The sequence below is a fragment of the Salmo salar genome, chromosome ssa25 (genome assembly GCF_905237065.1).
Source record: "Salmo salar chromosome ssa25, Ssal_v3.1, whole genome shotgun sequence".
NCBI lineage: Eukaryota > Metazoa > Chordata > Actinopteri > Salmoniformes > Salmonidae > Salmo > Salmo salar.
This window is the reverse complement of record NC_059466.1, coordinates 33888038-33906990: the sequence shown is the minus strand read 5'-3', so window position 1 is coordinate 33906990 and position 18953 is coordinate 33888038. Positions and strand designations below refer to the sequence as shown.

Below are 18953 nucleotides of genomic sequence, written 5' to 3'. Positions count from 1 at the left end.
TGAAATCTCTTCAGATTACCTCAACAAATTGACAACTAGAATGACAAAGGTCTGCAATGCTGTAATTGCTTCAAATGAGGATTCTTTGACAAAAGCAACGTTTGAAGGACACAATTATTATTTCAATTAAAAATCATTATTTATAATCTTGCCAACGTCTTGACTATATTTCCTATTCATGTTGCAACTCATTTCATGTGTTTTCATGGAAAACAAGGACATTTCTAAGTGACCCCAAACTTTTGAACGGTAGTGTATATAGTGCATCATCAGAGAGGGGGGTCCCAAGTCATACAGATTCTGGCCTGTTGCTGTTTTTAACTTTGTTTTTCTTAAAGAAAATATATAATTTTGTCCCATCATTCTTGTTTTTTTGTAATGAGGGCTAATTGTATGTTTCATAACCAGTATAAGGTGGTAGAGGCTTTCAAAGAGGAAGCACACAGCCTATGAAAAGCCCGGAGTCTGCGAGTGGGGTGGAGACTGTCTCATCCATGAAATCACCCCATTGTGCTATAGCTGCTGTGGCTTACTGAATTAGGGTTTTCCTACAGCAGGAGGACATTTTTCTGTCAGCACAAACGTCAAAAACAAATGTCTCAACTATTACAGCAGAGGAACTTCCATTCATCAAAGGTTAGTGGTCTATTAAATTTACAGAAGCATCTGTTTTGTTCCATTATTACTGACCAATGTAGGACTGGTTGTTTATTTTTGTGAAAAGGTTTGGGCTACATTGCAAGATGTGCATAGTCTCCATCAAAGAGTGATGATTGGAGACCATTGCTTGAATACATTTTATTGCACACAACATTATTTTACATAGAGCTTAGCCTACATAACTGTCTTACATAAACAATGAATAGGTCCTCATTTTTACAAATCACCAATTTTAAAATGTTATATAATTCCATAATTACATTTCCCCTCTGACCATAGCAATGAGAACAGCAAAACATGTTACGGAAGCTGTGCTGTGTTATTCTACTCATGATCCAGAGGGATACAGAAAGTAGGTTTCCAATTGATGTTATGAAATCATGTTTTTGTCTCTTTTTTCTTATTGACACAAGGCAAGACAATAACACCCACCAAACACACAATCCCACCATTCAACTGTAGTCCTTGTCCTTTGTTTTGAGACATGCTGAGCATGCACAAGTATCTGGGAATGTATTGAATATCTTGGTCTTGATTAAGTGTAAGAATAGAGTCAGGGCTTTTGGCTTATTATTCTAATAACATATTCACTAAGTAGTTTCAGCCGAGACTGGACCCAGATCAGTATGTGCTTTAGCCATCTCCTCTGACTATGGTTGCCCAATTTGGCTTAGGGTAAAATATTGAGCAATTGGCACATTTGTTTTTACAATAGCCACATTTCAGCATCAATAGGATATCATAGTTCATAAGCACAGCTAAATACTAATAATGGTCTTATCTGTGTGTTTCTGTAACATCTCTGTTTATTAGAGTTCATAAACATCTATTCTACAGGTATCTTTTGGGCAGTTTTTTTGGCTTATGTTTTCTCTTCAGGTACACGGGTGATTGGAGGACGCAGGACTGTGGTACAGGGGGAGGATGTGGATTTATCCTGCAGACTGATAGAGACAACTGAGGATCTCGAACAGATAACATGGCAGAAAAGTACTTGGGAAGAAACACAGAACCATCATTTTATGCTGATTTATCCCAATGGGGTTACTAAGTTTATTGCACAGAATGGATTGGTAGGTAGAGTCCAATTTATTGGGAACCCATCGGAAAACCTTGGATCTATTCGAATAACAGCTGTCAGACTGTTTGATGAAGGCACCTCCACATGTATCTTCAGTGTTTTCCCCCGTGGAGCATACACTACAGAGATACCCCTGACTGTGCTTGGTAAGAACTCTTCCTTCACTCTTTGCATCACTGTTTCTATGATTGACAGTGTGGAAAGACTGTGATAATCAATACTAGAAAGGTAAGAAGTTGGTAGTTTCATAATTCAAGTGAAGCAAGAGCAGAGCCCTCATCTACAGAACCCTCATCTCTGCGCTTAGAAAAAAAGGTGTCCAACGGGTTCTTCTTTACTATTTATATTTTTGACAACTTTTACTTTTACTTCACTACATTCCTGAAGAAAATATGATACTTTTTACTCCACACATTTTCCCTGACAACGCATAGTACTTTTATTTTAAGGGGTAGATCAGCTTTAATGTTGCAGTTAGAATCTAACTTCCATCAATGTAATTGTCTGCATCACTTCCAATCCCCCATATATTCTTTGCTATATATATATATATATATATATATATATATATATATATATATATATATATATATATATATATATACACATACATACACACGTATATAAATACAGATCCCATTTTTTGTAATATATTTTACTTTGTTACTTTCTAATCCTATCACCCCTCCCCTAATTGGAGTAAACTAGTGAATACTATATACATTTTATAGACACAGTCAATTTCACAATTGTTCTATTTTGTTTGTTTTTACTCCTGTCCTTCCTCTACCCTCAACCTCTCCCTGTTCCGTGACAGGTGCATGATAATGGTCCATTCTAAATAAAAACTAATTTCCCACATATATTATTTAGTATATGAAAAGACAACACTAAATTAAGAATAGTCTGATGGGTGACAATATTAGCCTATCACTTGTGAATGATGTATTATCACTTAGGAATGAAGCCCAGTTTGTGCAGTAAGGCAAGACACAGCTTACCTTTTTTTCCCCAACTTTTTCAAATCATCAGTGGTGGGAAAAGTACCAAATTGTCATACTTGAATAAAAGTATAGATACCTTAATAGAAAGTTACTCGAGTAAAAGCGAAAGTTACCAAGTAAAATACTACTTGAGTAAAAGTCTAAAAGTATTTGATTTTAAATATACTTAATTATCAAAAGTAAATGTAATTGCTAAAATATACTTAAGTATGAAAAGTAAAAGTTAAAATATAAATCTTTCAAATTTTTTATATTACGCAAATCAGACTGCACCATTGTATTGCTTTAAAAATGTACGGATAGCCACGGGCACATTCCAACACTCAGACATTATTTACAAAAGATGCAATTGTGTTTAGTGAGTCCACCAGAACATAGGCAGTAGGGATTATCACGTGTTCTCTTGATAAGTGAGTGAATTTCACAATTTTCCTGTTCTGCTGAACATTCAAAATGTATTGAATTTATTTTAATTTATTTTGGGTAAACAGAATATAGTATTAATTAAAACGCTTGTTTCCAAAGTGGTCCTCAATGGTAAAAACAATAACACATATAATTATTAAATGTTAAGACAAACAAGCATGAATACATTCATTTATATTGACATCCTAAAAAGTGGCACTATTCCCTAAACTTAAAATAAACTCTACAAATTTCACTGTGATGTTTCACAAAAGTTCTGAACCGTTCTATTCTCATTGTTTCTACAGATTATACATTGAAAATACAATGTTTGCTGAAAGTATTATTATATTATTGATCGATTGACTTTTCAGATCACCCAGTAGTGCTATCTTAAGAGTTAGCTCCAGGTAAATATTGCAATTCTTCAGCCATTCCTGGACCTGTGACCAAAAACAAGCTACATATGGACAGTGATCTAAGACACTGCATCTCAGTGCAAGAGGTGTCACTGCAGGACCTGATTCGAATCCAGGGTGCATCACATCCGGCCATGATTGGGAGTCCCATAGGGAGACGTACAATTAGCCCAGCGTCGACTGGGCTTGGCCGGGGTAGGCCGTCATTGTAAATAAGAATTTGTTCTTAACTGACTTGCCTAGTTAAATAAAGGTTAAAATAAATACAGGTTATAAGTTAAATATACTTAAGTACAGTGGTATAAAAAGTACTCAATTGTCATACTTGAGTAAAAGTACAAAGTAAAAGTAAATGCTATACATCATATTCCTTATACTTAGCAAACCAGAAGGCACAATCTTATTATTATGTTAATAAGGGACAGACAGGTGCACACTCAGACATAATTTACAAACACAGTAGTTGTGTTTCGTGAGTCTGCCAGATCATAGGCAGTAGGGATGACAAAGCGTTATATTGATTGGTGCCATAATTCTGTCCTCCTTGAACATTTTAAATGTAAGGAGTACCTTTAGCTGCAAGGGAAAATGTCTGGAGTAAAATGTACATTATTTTCTTTAGGAAGGTAGTGGAGTAAAAGTAATAGTTGTCAAAAATATTAATATTAGAGAACAGATACCACCAAAAACGACTTAAGTATTTCTTAAAAGTATTATTACTTAAGTACTTTACACCACAGGTCTAGCCTATAGAAAGCTGATGGGATACTCCCTCCCTTTTTTAATAGAGGCCATCAAAACTCTGTTTTCTCATGCAATTGCATAGCCTATAGAAATGTGTTTGATTAGATTTTCAATTACCTTTGCAATGATGTCAGAGTGATTAGATGGACAATAGTGTGTAGAGAACCAAGCAGAAAGCAAGTTTGGTAGGCTACTAATGACCATCAGCAGCATCAGAGCTTGGAGAAGCCTAAACACCCAAAACCATGCCTATCATTATCATATTTCCCAGCATGCTCTATTGCAGGTAGATGTGTTTGTTTCAATATCTGTGTTTTTGTATGTGAATTGATTAGTTGATTAACCTTATGCTACAAGGAAAAAAATAACAATATTTGTCTACATTTTTCCAGTCTTTTAATAGTTCGACTTATTGCACCCGTTACTGAGATAGTTGTCCCAGTTTAGATTATTTAGGTAGATAATTTAACAGATTTCCCTAACCTAGCAGTCTTTCTAAAATGCATGTTGAAGGTGATTAAAAGTTCCAATTGTTAGATATCTTCATTCTGGCTGAGGAAGACACTTAACCCTAATTTGCCCCAGCTGTGATGTACTACTATGGCTGACCCTGTAAAACAACAATTTCACTGCAATTATCCGGTGTATGTGACAATAAAACATTTTAAAATATATGTTATTATTTATAGAGGGTTCTAGGCAGAACCATTTAAAGGGGGATCTTTGAAGAACCCATAGAGATCCAATTCTAATTTCTAATTATATGGAAGAACCCTACGTAGAGGGTTCTCCATAGAATTAGGCAGGAACCCTACGTAGAGGGAACCCTACGTCGAGGAAGAACCCTACGTAGAGGGTTCTAGGTAGAACCAAAAAGGGATCCCGTACAAACTAAAGAACTCTATGTGGTTGTACTTAGCAGCTTCCTTTCTGAGAGTGTATCCTCTTACTCAAGCTGTAACCAGGAGAGTACAGGCATCAACAGTTTCTCTAATGGTGGAACAGATGTTGGAATATACAGAATACACCACTATATACAGCATTCCTTAACAGTAGGGCTGTGAATGGGCTGTGAATGCTTTTCAGTGGAACTGCTAAAGCTGAAAAACAGATTTTGGGATGTGTGTGTGAAACTTAATTCCTCAGGTGCAAGTATCTCTCATCAGGGTGAGCTAAAACCTGTTAAAACTGGATTTGACCAAACCTCCAATACAGTAAATGTGTCGCTACTAATGATGTATGTTGCAATTGAACAAATAGTTAACATGATATGGTTTATTTAAAATTTGTTGGACATATAACATGAGCATTTCATGTGATGTGAGGTCTGTTTTGGTTGTTTTTCCATGTATAGTCTGACATTTACAATGAGTGACTTGTTCATGTTTTCTGTTCTCTGTTTGTTTGGTTTCTGGTCATAGTTCCTCCAGTGGTGAATGTGACAGTTGATGTTCCTCCTGTCATTGGGGAGAATGAGGTTGTCTTGGCAACCTGTGTGGCTGCTGGTGCCAAGCCACAGGCAGAAGTGACGTGGAAGACAGGTACATTGGGCAGTTTGTTGAGGATAGTGACCAACTCTACCCAGCACGACAACGGAACCACCACAGTACTCAGCCACCTGCTCGGGGTGCCAACCAGAGCAGCCAATCAGCAGCAGGTCCAGTGTGTGGTCAACCAGTCTGCCCTGGTAACAGAAAGGAGCTACAACTACAACTTAGACATCCACTGTAAGTATATACTACACTACTACTTTCCTACCCTATAGACAGACACTGTAAATATATTCTACTACCACTGTCCTACACTATTGGCATCCACTGTAAATGTATACTCCACTTCTACTGCCCTACCCTATAGACAGACACTGTACATATATTCTACTACCACTGTCCTACACTATCGTCATCCACTGCAAATGTATACTCCACTATCACTGTCATAGACCATAGACATCCACTGTATATATAGAGTCTCACTGTCTTCTCTGACTGTAGCCTAGTAGCCCCTCTAACCAGTCCCTGTCTGTCTATACACTCTTAGAAAATAAGGTTCTATCCTAGAACCAACTTTTTTTTTGTCTGTCCCAATAGGAGAACCCTTTGAATAACCCCCTATTAGTTCCAGGTAGAACCCTTTTTGGTTCCAGGTCGAAACCTTTTGGGTTCCATGTAAAACCCTTTCAACCGAGGAAAGCCTTTGATCTAACCTGTAACAACTGTTATTTTCTTTAGCTTAAACATAGTTCTGAGGCACAGAGTGGTATGGACCTTTACAAGACTTTCATTGTACTGCTCCTCTACTGCAAGTAATCTATCAAACTGAAATGAAGGAAGACCAGGTTTTGCCTCATCTTAGCGTTGGGCCAGTAACCAAAAGGTTGCTAGATTGAATCCCTGAGCTGACAAGGTAAACATCTGTCATTCTTCCCCTGAGCAAGGCAGTTAACCCACTGTTCCTAGTCCATCATTTTAAATAAGAATTTGTCCTTAACTGACTTGCCTCGTTAAACACAGGTTCAATTAAAATAATACAAAATCTGTAGATTAAAGTTCCACTCCTGTCATTGTTATAGTTGTAATATAGCTGTCTTGGTATTGGTGTGTGAGTGTAGGTCTATTTACATTCTATGCCGGCAGTAACTGTAACCACCTCTCTGTTTCTCTTTCTCTGTCTCTCAAATCAAAGAAAATAAAATGTTGCTTATCACATACGCCGAATACAACTGGTGTAGACTTTACAGTGAATTGCTTGCTTAAAATCCTTTCCCTACGATGCAGAGTAAAAAAAAAATGTTAAATAGTAACTAACACAAGAGGAATAAAATAAAATACGCAAGAATGGAGCTATATGCAAGGAGTACCAGTACCAGATCAATGTGCAGAGGTACGAGGTACAGGTAGTTGAGGTAGATATGTACATGAAGGCAGGGTAAAGGGACTAGGCATCAGGATAGATAATAATAATAATAAGAGTAAAATAAAGAACAGAGTAGCAGCAGCAAATGATGTGTAAAAGTATGTGTGTGTATGTTAGTGGGTGAGTGTGTGTGTTGTGTGTGTGTGTGTGTGTGTGTGTGTGTGTGTGTGTGTGTGTGTGTGTGTGTGTGTGTGTGTGTGTGTGTGTGTGTGTGTGTGTGTGTGTGTGTGTGTGTGTGTGTGTGTGCAAATGTAGTGTTTGAATGTGTGATGGATTTGTCTGGGAGTGACAGTGTAGTGTGGGTGTGTGAGTGAGTGTGTATATGGTGTGTATACATAGTCTAGTGAGTGTGATAAGGGTCAGTATATTTCAGGTCAGTGTATATATAAAGTGTAGAGTCAGTGCAAGACAGAGTCAGTGCAGATAGTTTAGGTAACATAATTGATTATTTAGCAGCCTTATGGCTTGGGAGTAGAATCTGTCTCTGAGCCTGTTGGTCCTAGAGCCGATGCTCTGGTACCGTTTACCGGACCGTAGCAGAGTGAACAGTCTCTGGTTTGGGTGGCTGGACTCTTTGGCAATTATTTGTGTCTTCCTCTGGGGCCATTTGCTATAGAGATCCTGGATTGGAGGGAGCTCGGCCCCTGTGAGTACTGTGCTGTCCGCACCACCCTTTGTAGCGCTTTGCGGTCAAAGGCAGTGGAATTGACATACCAAGCTATGATGCAGACAGTCAAGATGTTCTCGATGATGCAGCTGTATAATCTTTTGAGGATTTGAGGGCCCATTCTCTTCAGGACTGTGCGGGTGAGTGTGGACCATGTTATGTACTTACAGATGTGGACGCCAAAAAACTTAAAGGTCTCGACCCACTCCACAACAGCCCCATTGATGTGGATGGAAGTGTTCTCCCCTCTTTCTCCTATAGTCCACGAACAGCTCCTTTGTCACCACACTGTTAAGTCTTTGACTTCCTCCCTGTAGGCTGACTCTGACGCTCTCTCTCTCTCTCTCTCTCTCTCTCTCTCTCTCTCTCTCTCTCTCTCTCTCTCTCTCTCTCTCTCTCTCTCTCTCTCTCTCCCTCTCATAGATCCACCTCAGTCAGTGAACATCACCCTTAGTGAGGCCTCTAAAACCACAGTCTTACTATGTGTAACAGATGGCAACCCACATCCCAACTACACCTGGAGCAGGTACTCACTCCTATGTAAACTAGTTCAAACCAGTTTAAATGTAAATGTTATCTGCACTTGTTAAGACATGAGATCTAAATTAGCTAAAGGACAGTTGTTGAATTATGCTGGCAGTGAAATTATGCCTTTGTCTTTAACACACACATGCACACGCACACACACAGTCACACACATACACTCAGCCCCTCTCCTCCTCTCTCTCTCCCCCTCAGAGTGGTCCAGCCATGGCCTGGGTCTTCAGTGAAAGCAGAGGGAGACATACTGCACTTCCTCAGTCTCAACTCTGAGCTGAATGGTCTCTATGTCTGTGAGACCTCCAACCCCTACGGACGAGCAACTGGCTCCATCTATGTACACATATCCTCTGGTGAGATGCACCTGAGACACACACACACACACACACACACACACACACACACACACACACACACACACACACACACACACACACACACACACACACACACACACACACACACACACACACACACACACACACACACACACCCTGATTTATTGAATACTTTATTGTCCCATAGGGAAATTTGTCTGATAACAATACAGGCATTCCTGGTATACTCATAAAACACAAATATGAGGTTGAGAAATGTGATGTAGCATGGATAACAATGGTTGAGCAAGATGCTCACTTATCTTTCAATGCATGTGTTAATATAAGACTTATGGCCTCATTACCCTTTCTATTGGAAGTTACTGTATAACCACTAACTAAGATGGTCATGATACACACTTATCTCTTACTGCATATGTACATGTAGTTTAACTTAAAGTCGTGGCCAAAAGTTTTGAGAATGACACAAATATTAATTTCTACAAAGTTGGCTGCTTCAGTGACTAGATATTTTTGTCAGGTGTTACTATGGAATACTGAAGTATAATTACAAGCATTTCATAAGTGTCAAATGCTTTTATTGACAATTGCATGAAGTTGATGCAAAGAGTTAATATTTGCAGTGTTGACCCTTCTTTTTCAAGACCTGCAATCCGCCCTGGCATGCTGTCAATAAACTTCTGGGCCACATCCTGACTGATGGCAGCCCATTCTTACATAATCAATGTTTGGAGTTTGTCAGAATTTGTGGGTTTTTGTTTGTCCATCTGCCCGCTTGAGGATTGACCACAAGTTCTCAATGGGATTAAGGTCTGGGGAGTTTCCTGGACATGGACCCAAAATATCAATGTTTTGTTCCCGAGCTACTTAGGTATCACTTTTGCCTTATGTCAAGGTGCTCTATCATGCTGGAAAAGGCATTGTTCCTCACCATTTACATTTACATTTACGTCATTTAGCAGACACTCTTATCCAGAGCGACTTGCATATTGGTGCATTCACCTTATGATATCCAGTGAAACAACCACTTTGCAATAGTACATCTATATTTTTTTTTGGGAGGGGGGGGGTAGAAGGATTACTTTATCCTATCCCAGGTATTCCTTAAAGAGGTGGGGTTTCAGGTGTCTACGGAAGGTGGTGATTGACTCCGCTGTCCTGGTGTCGTGAGGGAGCTTGTTCCACCATTGGGGTGCCAGAGCAGCGAAGAGTTTTGACTGGGCTGAGCGGGAACTGTGCTTCCGCAGAGGTAGGGGGGCCAGCAGGCCAGAGGTGGATGAACGCAGTGCCCTTGTTTGGGTGTAGGGCCTGATCAGAGACTGAAGGTACGGAGGTGCCGTTCCCCTCACAGCTCCGTAGGCAAGCACCATGGTCTTGTAGCAGATGCGAGCTTCAACAGGAAGCCACTGGAGTGTGCGGAGGAGCGGGGTGATGTGAGAGAACTGGTTGACTACCAGACAAGCTGCGGCGTTCTGGATGAGTTGTAGGGGTTTAATGGCACAGGCAGGGAGCCCCGCCAACAGGGAGTTGCAGTAATCCAGACGGGAGATGACAAGTGCCTGGATTAGGACCTGCGCCGCTTCCTGTGTAAGGCAGGGTCGTACTCTGCGAATGTTGTATAGCATGAACCTACAGGATCGGGTCACCGCCTTGATGTTAGCGGAGAACGACAGGCGGTTGTCCAGGGTCACGCCGAGGCTCTTAACACTCTGGGAGGAGGACACAATGGAGTTGTCCACCGTGATGGCGAGATCATGGAAAGGGCAGTCCTTCCCCGGGAGGAAGAGCAGCTCCGTCTTGCCGAGGTTCAGCTTGAGGTGGTGATCCGTCATCCACACTGATATGTCTGCCAGACATGCAGAGATGCGATTCGCCACCTGGTTATCAGAAGGGGGAAAGGAGAAGATTCATTGTGTGTCGTCTGCGTAGCTATGATAGGAGAGACCATGTGAGGATATGACAGAACCAAGTGACTTGGTGTATAGCGAGAATAGGAGAGGGCCTAGAACTGAGCCCTGGGGGGATTCTTGCCACGCCACCTGGTAGGAGCGAACTGTCAGGTAGGACGCAATCCAAGAGTGAGCCGCGCCGGAGATACCCAACTGGGAGAGGGTGGAGAGGAGGATCTGATGGTTCACAGTATCAAAGGCAGCAGATAGGTCTAGAAGGATGAGAGCAGAGGAGAGAGAGTTAGCTTTAGCAGTGCGGAGAGCCTCCGTGACACAGAGAAGAGCAGTCTCAGTTGAATGACCAGCCTTGAAACCTGACTGATTTGGATCAAGAAGGTCATTCTGAGAGAGATAGCAGGAGAGCTGGCCAAGGACGGCACGTTCAAGAGTTTTGGAGAGAAAAGAAAGAAGGGATACTGGTCTGTAGTTGTTGACATCGGAGGGATCGAGTGTAGGTTTTTTGAGAAGGGGTGCAACTCTCGCTCTCTTGAAGACGGAAGGGACGTAGCCAGCGGTCAAGGATGAGTTGATGAGCGAGGTGAGGTAAGGGAGAAGGTCTCCGGAAATGGTCTGGAGAAGAGAGGAGGGGATAGGGTCAAGTGGGCAGGTTGTTGGGCGGCCGGTCGTCACAAGACGCAATATTTCATCTGGAGAGAGAGGGGAGAAAGAGGTCAAAGCATAGGGTAGGGCAATGTGAGCAGGACCAGCGGTGTCATTTGACTTAACAAACGAGGATTGGATGTCGTCGACCTTCTTTTCAAAATGGTTGACGAAGTCATCAGCAGAGAGGGAGGAGGGGGGAGGGGGAGGAGGATTCAGGAGGGAGGAGAAGGTGGCAAAGAGCTTCCTAGTGTTAGAGGCAGATGCTTGGAAGTTACAGTGGTAGAAAGTGGCTTTAGCAGCAGAAACAGAGGAGGAAAATGTAGAGTTGAGGGAGTGAAAAGATACCAGGTCCCCAGGGAGGCTAGTTTTCCTCCATTTCCGCTCGGCTGCCCGGAGCCCTGTTCTTTGAGCTCGCAATGAGTCGTTAAGCCACGGAGCAGGAGGGGAGGACCGAGCCGATCGGGAGGATAGGGGACATAGAGAGTCAAAGGATGCAGAAAGGGAGGAGAGGAGAGTTGAGGAGGCAGAATCAGGAGATTGGTTGGAGAAGGATTGAGCAGAGGGAAGTGATCATAGGATAGAAGAGGAGAGAGTAGCAGGAGAGAGAGAGCGAAGGTTGCGACGGCGCAATACCATCTGAGTATGGGCAGAGTGAGTAGTGTTGGAGGAGAGCGAGAGGGAAAATGATACAAGGTAGTGGTTAGAGACTTGGAGGGGAGTTGCAGTGAGATTAGTAGAAGAACAGCATCTAGTGAAGATGAGGTCAAGCGTATTGCCTGCCTTGTGAGTAGGGGGGGACGGTGAGAGGGTGAGGTCAAAAGAGGAGAGGAGTGGAAAGAAGGAGGCAGAGAGAAATGAGTGAAAGGTAGACGTAGGGAGGTTAATGTCACCCAGAACTGTGAGGGGTAAGCCATCATCAGGAAAGGAACTTATCAAGGCGTCAAACTCATTGATGAACTCTCCAAGGGAACCTGGAGGGCGATAAATGGTAAGGTTGTTAACCTCTCTAGAGTAGGTGGCACCAAATCGTCCCACCTACGTAACAGCCAGTGGAATCCTGTGGCGCGTTATTCAAATACCTTAGAAATGCTATTCCTTCAATTTCTCAAACATATGACTATTTTACAGCATTTTAAAGACAAGACTCTCGTTAATCTAACCACACTGTCAGATTTCAAAAAGGCTTTACAACGAAAGCAAAACATTAGATTATGTCAGCAGAGTACCCAGCCAGAAATAATCAGACACCCATTTTTCAAGTTAGCATATAATGTCACACAAACCAAAACCACAGCTAAATGTAGCACTAACCTTTGATGATCTTCATCAGATGACAACCCTAGGACATGATGTTATACAATACATGCATGTTTTGTTCAATCAAGTTCATATTTATATCAAAAACCAGCTTTTTACATTAGCATGTGACTAGCATGTGACTAGCATTCCCACCGAACACTGCCGGTGAATTTACAAAATTACTCATTATAAACGTTCACAAAAAGCATAACATTTATTTTAAGAATTATAGATACAGAACTCCTCTATGCACTCGATATGTCCGATTTTAAAATAGCTTTTCGGTGAAAGCACATTTTGCAATATTCTCAGTAGATAGCCCGGCATCACAGGGCTAGCTATTTAGACACCAGCAAGTTTAGCACTCACCAAAGTCAGATTTACTATAAGAAAAAATGTTATTGCCTTTGCTGTCTTCGTCAGAATGCACTCCTAGGACTTCTACTTCAATAACAAATGCTGGTTTGGTTCAAAATAATCCATAGTTATATCCAAATAGCGGCGTTTTGTTCGTGCGTTCAAGACACTATCCGAAAGGGTAAATAAGGGTGACGAGCATGGCGCAATTCGTGACAAAAAAATTCTAAATATTCCATTACCGTACTTCGAAGCATGTCAACCGCTGTTTAAAATAAATTTTTATGCCATTTTTCTCATAAAAAAGCGATAATATTCCGACCGGGAATCTGCGTTTAGGTAAACAGACAAAAGAAAATAAAGCATGGGGTCGACTCGGGCACGCGCCTAAGCCCATAGTACTCTGATCGGCCACTTGCCAAAAGCGATAAAGTGTTTAAGCCAGAGGCTGCCTCGATATCGTTCAGCTTTTTCCCGGGCTCTGAGAGCCTATGGGAGCCGTAGGAAGTGTCAAGTTATAGCAAAGATCCTCAGTCTTCAATAAAAAGAGCCAAGATGAAACACAACTTGTCAGACAGGCCACTTCCTGCATGGAATCTTCTCAGGTTTTGGCCTGCCATATGAGTTCTGTTATACTCACAGACACCATTCAAACAGTTTTAGAAACTTTAGGGTGTTTTCTATCCAAAGCCAATAATTATATGCATATTCTAGTTACTGGGCAGGAGTAGTACTGGGCAGGAGTAGTAACCAGATTAAATAAAAAAAAATATCCGGCCGTGGCAATACTGCCCCCTAGCCCTAACTGGTTAAGCTTCAATGGGCTAGTGATTGTGACAGCATGGAATTCAAAGGAGGAGATGGGTCAGGGGAGAAAGAGAGAATGTCCACTTGGGAGAGATGAGGATTCCAGTGCCACCACCCCGCTGACCAGATGATCTCGGGGTGTGCGAGAACACGTGGTCAGACGAGGAGAGAGCAGTAGGAGTAGCAGTGTTTTCTGTGGTAATCCATGTTTCCGTCAGCGCCAAGAAGTCGAGGGACTGGAGGGTAGCATAGGCTGAGATGAACTCTGCCTTGTTGGCCGCAGACCGGCAGTTCCAGAGGCTGCCGGAGACCTGGAACTCCAAGTGGGTCGTGCGCGCTGGGAGCACCAGGTTAGAGTGGCAGCGGCCACGCGATGTGAAGCGTTTGTATGGCCTGTGCAGAGAGGAGAGAACAGGGATAGACCGACACATAGTTGATAGGCTACAGGAGAGGCTACGCTAATGCAAAGGAGATTGGCATGAAAATTAACTCACCAAACTGTTCCTGGATGGTTGGGAGAAGTTGCTCTCGGAGGATGTGTTGGTACCATTCTTTATTCATGGCTGTGTTCTTAGGCAAAATTGTGTGAGCCCACTCCCTTGGCTGAGAAGCAACCCCACACAGGAATGGTCTCAGGATGCTTTACTGTTGGCATGACACAGGACTGATGGTAGCGCTCACCTTGTCTTCTCCGGACAAGCTTTTTTCCGGATGCCCCAAACAATCGGAAAGGGGATTCATCAGAGAAAATGATTTTACCCCAGTCCTCAGCAGTCCAATCCCTGTACCTTTTGCAGAATATCCGTCTGTCCATTATGTTTTTCCTGGAGAGAAGTGGCTTCTTTGCTGCCCTTCTTGACAAAAGTCTTTGCCTCACTGTGCATGCAGATGCACTCACACCTGCCTGCTGCCATTCCTGAGCAAGCTCTGTACTGGTGGTGCCCCTTTCCCGCAGCTGAATCAATTTTAGGAGATGGTCCTGGCGCTTGCTGGACTTTCTTGGGCACCCTGAAGCCTTCTTCACAACAATTGAACCGCTCTCCTTGAAGTTCTTGATGATCCGATAAATGGTTGATTTAGGTGCAATCTTACTGGCAGCAATATCCTTGCCTGTGAAGCCCTTTTTGTGCAAAGCAATGATGATGGCACGTGTTTCCTTGCAGGTAGCCATGATTGACAGAGGAAGAACAATGATTCCAAGCACCACCCTCCTTTTGGAGATTCCAGTCTGTTATTCAAACTCAAACAGCATGACAGAGTGATCCCCAGCCTTGTCCTCATCAACACTCACACCTGTGTTAACGAGATAATCACTGACATGATGTCAGCTGGTCCTTTTGTGGCAGGGCTGAAATGCAGTGGAAATGTTTTTGGGGGATTCAGTTCATTTGCATGGCAAAGAGGGACTTCGCAATTAATTGCAATTTATCTGATCACTCTTCATAACATTCTGGAGTATATGCAAATTGCCATCATACAAACTGAGGCAGCAGACTTTGTGAAAATTAATATTTGTGTCATTCTCAAAACTTTTGGCCACGACTGTAGTATTAATTCTTTGCTTTCTGCAGTAACGTGTTTGCATCAGAGCCATTATGTTTGCTAGGGCAACAAGATTACATGTAATTGTAAATGAAGACTGTTTCTTATATTAATTGTATCCCCTCTCTCTTCAAAGAGACCTCTGCTGCCTGTTGGGTTCTACTGGTTGTCATTCTCTCTCTGATTGTTGCTGCGGCTGCACTCATATGGTACCGCTGCAAATACAGACAGTTTCCTTGGTAATATCAACTACTGTAATATTATGAAGAGAATTTTCCATTATGAAAAAAAAATCATTTGATGATCATATATTTATTTGTATCAAATTCAGAATATATTTTTTTCTTGACGATATTCCAGGAGTCCAATCATAGCCAAACATCAGTTCCAGGCACCACAACTGTCATAAGTTTCGTCTTCTGATGAAGAGTAAGAAATATCGGACCAATACGCAGCGTGGTAAGTGTCCATACTTATATTTTTATTCATACGTGAACACTGAAAAAAATAAGAAAACGCACGACAGTCCTGTATGGTAACCTTGACTATACCTGGAACAATCACCCACAAACACAAGAGAAAATAAACCCATATAAATATGGCCTCCAATTAGAAGCAACGACAAACAGCTGCTTCTAATTGGAGGTTGTTCCCAAAATTAACATAGAAATACAAATACTAGAAATACGAACATAGAAATACAAAACATAGAACAATTCCCAAAAATCCCCGACAACACAAAACAAACACACCCCTGCCACGTCCTGACCAAACTACAATAACAAATAACCCCTTTTACTGCTCAGAACGTGACAGTACCCCGCCCCCCCCCCAAAGGTGCAGACCCCGGTTGCACCTCACACAAAAAATAAACCCCAAAACAAAAATCAATCCTAAACTAAAGGGAGGGAAGGGAGGGTGGCTACCGTCACCGACGGCTCCCGTGCTACACCCTCCCTCCCCAATCCTCCTCCTATGGAGGTGGCTCAGGCTCTGGCCATAGTCCCCACCCTAACCTGTCCACCCCCGCTGAAGACCTTGGGCTGAAGCGCGTTGCTGGAGACCTCGGGCTGGAGGGCGACTCTGGGAGCTCCGGACTGGAGGGCGACTCTGGGAGCTCCGGACTGGAGGGCGACTCTGGGAGCTCTGGACTGGAGGGTGACTCTGGGAGCTCTGGACTGGAGGGCGACTCTGGGAGCTCCGGACTGGAGGGCGACTCTGGAAGCTCTGGACTGTAGGGCGACTGGCTGCGCCGGTTCAGGACTGTAGGGTGACTCTGGCTGCGCCGGTTCCGGACTGTAGGGCGACTCTGTCGGTTCCGTATTGTAGGGTGTCTCTGTCGGTTCCGGACTGTGGGCCGTCTCTGTCGGTTCCGGACTGTGGGCTGTCTCTGTCGGTTCCGGACTGTGGGCCGTCTCTGTCGGCTCCGGACTGTGGGCCATCTCTGTCGGCTCCAGACTGTGGGCCGTCTCTGCTGGCTCCGGACTGTGGGCCATCTCTAGACGGGGCACTATCGCTGGAAGCTCTGGACGGGGCACTGTTGCCGGACACTCTGGACGGGGCACTGTTGCCGGACACTCTGGACGGGGCACTGTTGCCGGACCCTCTGGACGGGGCATTGTTGCCGGACACTCTGGACGGGGCACTGTTGCCGGACACTCTGGACAGGGCACTGTTGCCGGACACTCTGGACTGGGCACTGTTGCCGGACACTGGACGGGGCGCTGTTGCCGGAAGCTCTGGACGGGGACTGCGCACTGAAGGTCTGATGCGGGGGACTGGCTTAGGAGGCGCCAGACTAGGGACACGCACCACAGGGCTAGTGCGAGGAGCAGGAGCAGGACGAGCTGGACTGGGCTGACGCACTGGAGGCCTGGTGCGTGGGGCTGGCTTAGGAGGCGCCAGACTAGGGACACGCACCACAGGGCTAGTGCGAGGAGCAGGAACAGGGCGTACTGGACTGGACTGACGCACTACAGGCCTGGTGCGTGGGGCTGGCTTTGAAGGCACCAGACTAGGGATACGCACCTCAAGGCTAGTGCGAGGAGCAGTAACAGGACGTACTGGACTGGACTGACGCACTACAGGCCTGGTGCGTGGGGCTGGCTTTGGAGGCGCCAGACTAGGGACAAGCACCTCAAGGCTAGTGGGAGGAGCAGGAACAGGACGTACTGGACTGGACTGCCGCACTACAGGCCTGATGCGTGGGGCTGGCTTAGGAGGCACCAGACTAGGGACACGCACCACAGGGCTAGTGCGAGGAGCAGGAGCAGGATACACGGGGCCTTGACTACGCACTGGAGGTCTGAAGGACACAGCCTGCATAACCCGTTCTGGCTGGATAGTTATCGTAGCCCAGCACGAGCGGAGTGCTGGTATGAACCGCACCGGCCTTTAGGTGCGCACTGGTGATACAGTGCGTATCTCCGCATAGCATGGTGTTTTCTTCGTCCGACGCTCCCCATAATAAGCACGGGAAGTTGGCTCAGGTCCCAGTCCTGGCCTAGCCAACTTAGCCGTGTGCCCCCACCCAAAAATGTTTAGGGGCTGCCTCTCAGGCTTCCTTGCCAGCCGTGTTCCCGAATAACGTTCTCGATTCTCTCCAGTCTTCCTCCATGGTCCTTCTCCAGCCAGTATCTCCTCCCAAGTCCATGACTCCGTATACACCTCCTGTTGCTCCCTCCTCCGCTGCTTGGTCCTCGTTTGGTGGGTGATTCTGTCATACGTTTCATCTTCTGATGAAGAGTAAGAAATATCGGACCAATACGCAGCGTGGTAAGTATCCATACTTATATTTCTATTCATACGTGAACACTGAAACAAAATAAGAAAACGCACGACAGTCCTGTATGGTAACCTTACTATACCTGGAACAATCACAATGGCACATTGGACTGCTGGCTTAAGAGGCCGGCTTAAGAGGCCCTTCGGACATATTTCTTTGGCCTCTATAAATATTTTGCCAATTGGCCTGGTTTACCACACGGAGCCTTGCTGATCCGTCCGCTGATGTAACTGCACGAGGAGGCCACAACAGACTTTCCTCCGTCGCGTCGCCCCTCTAAGGCCTTTCTGTTAGACTGCTAGCCCGCCGCTAGCTGCCTGAAGCTATGCACTGGACTCTTATGATCTCCCGGGTACGCATACCTCTCACTAAAGTCACCATGCCTTGCCCATTGCTGTTTTGGTTTGTAACTATTGTTTTATTTCACTGTAGAGCCTCTAGCACTGCTCAAAATGCCTCGGCTAACAATTTAGTTCCACCTCCCACACACGCAGTGACATCACCTGGTTTAAATGCTATTTCTAGAGACAATATCTCTTTCATTATCACTATATGCACAGGTTTACCCCCACTGTATTCACATCCTACTATACCTTTGTCTGTACATTATGCCTTGAATATATTCTACAGTGCCCAGAAATCTGCTGCTTTTACTCTCTGTTCTGAACGTGCTAGACGTGCAGTTCTGTTAGCCTTTAGCCGTACCCTTATCCTACCCTCCTCTGTTCCTCTGGTGATGTAGAGGTTAATCCAGGCCCTGCAGTGTCTAGCTCCACTCCCATCCCCCAGGCTCTCTCATTTGTTGACTTCTGCAACCGTAAAAGCCTTGGTTTCATG

The 18953-nt window shown here is 44.0% G+C and overlaps 1 protein-coding gene across 3 annotated transcripts in view; it reads left to right on the top strand.

The window, feature by feature from the left end:
* The first annotated feature begins 414 nt into the window (after positions 1–414).
* Positions 415–18953, top strand: part of LOC106586643 (nectin-3-like) — a 30343-nt gene continuing 11804 nt past the window's right edge. The window contains exons 1-8 of one of the 3 annotated variants that reach the window (XM_045707604.1): positions 415–636; positions 940–1012; positions 1540–1887; positions 5735–6040; positions 8320–8422; positions 8635–8789; positions 15468–15570; positions 15692–15790. In XM_045707604.1, coding sequence (XP_045563560.1) covers positions 958–1012; positions 1540–1887; positions 5735–6040; positions 8320–8422; positions 8635–8789; positions 15468–15570; positions 15692–15740 — 1119 coding nt within the window. In that variant the 5' untranslated portion in view covers positions 415–636; positions 940–957 and the 3' untranslated portion in view covers positions 15741–15790. Of the gene's footprint in view, positions 637–939; positions 1013–1539; positions 1888–5260; positions 5481–5734; positions 6041–8319; positions 8423–8634; positions 8790–15467; positions 15571–15691; positions 15791–18953 lie in introns of those variants that run through there. The other 2 variants (XM_045707605.1, XM_045707606.1) reach the window with 2 other exon arrangements.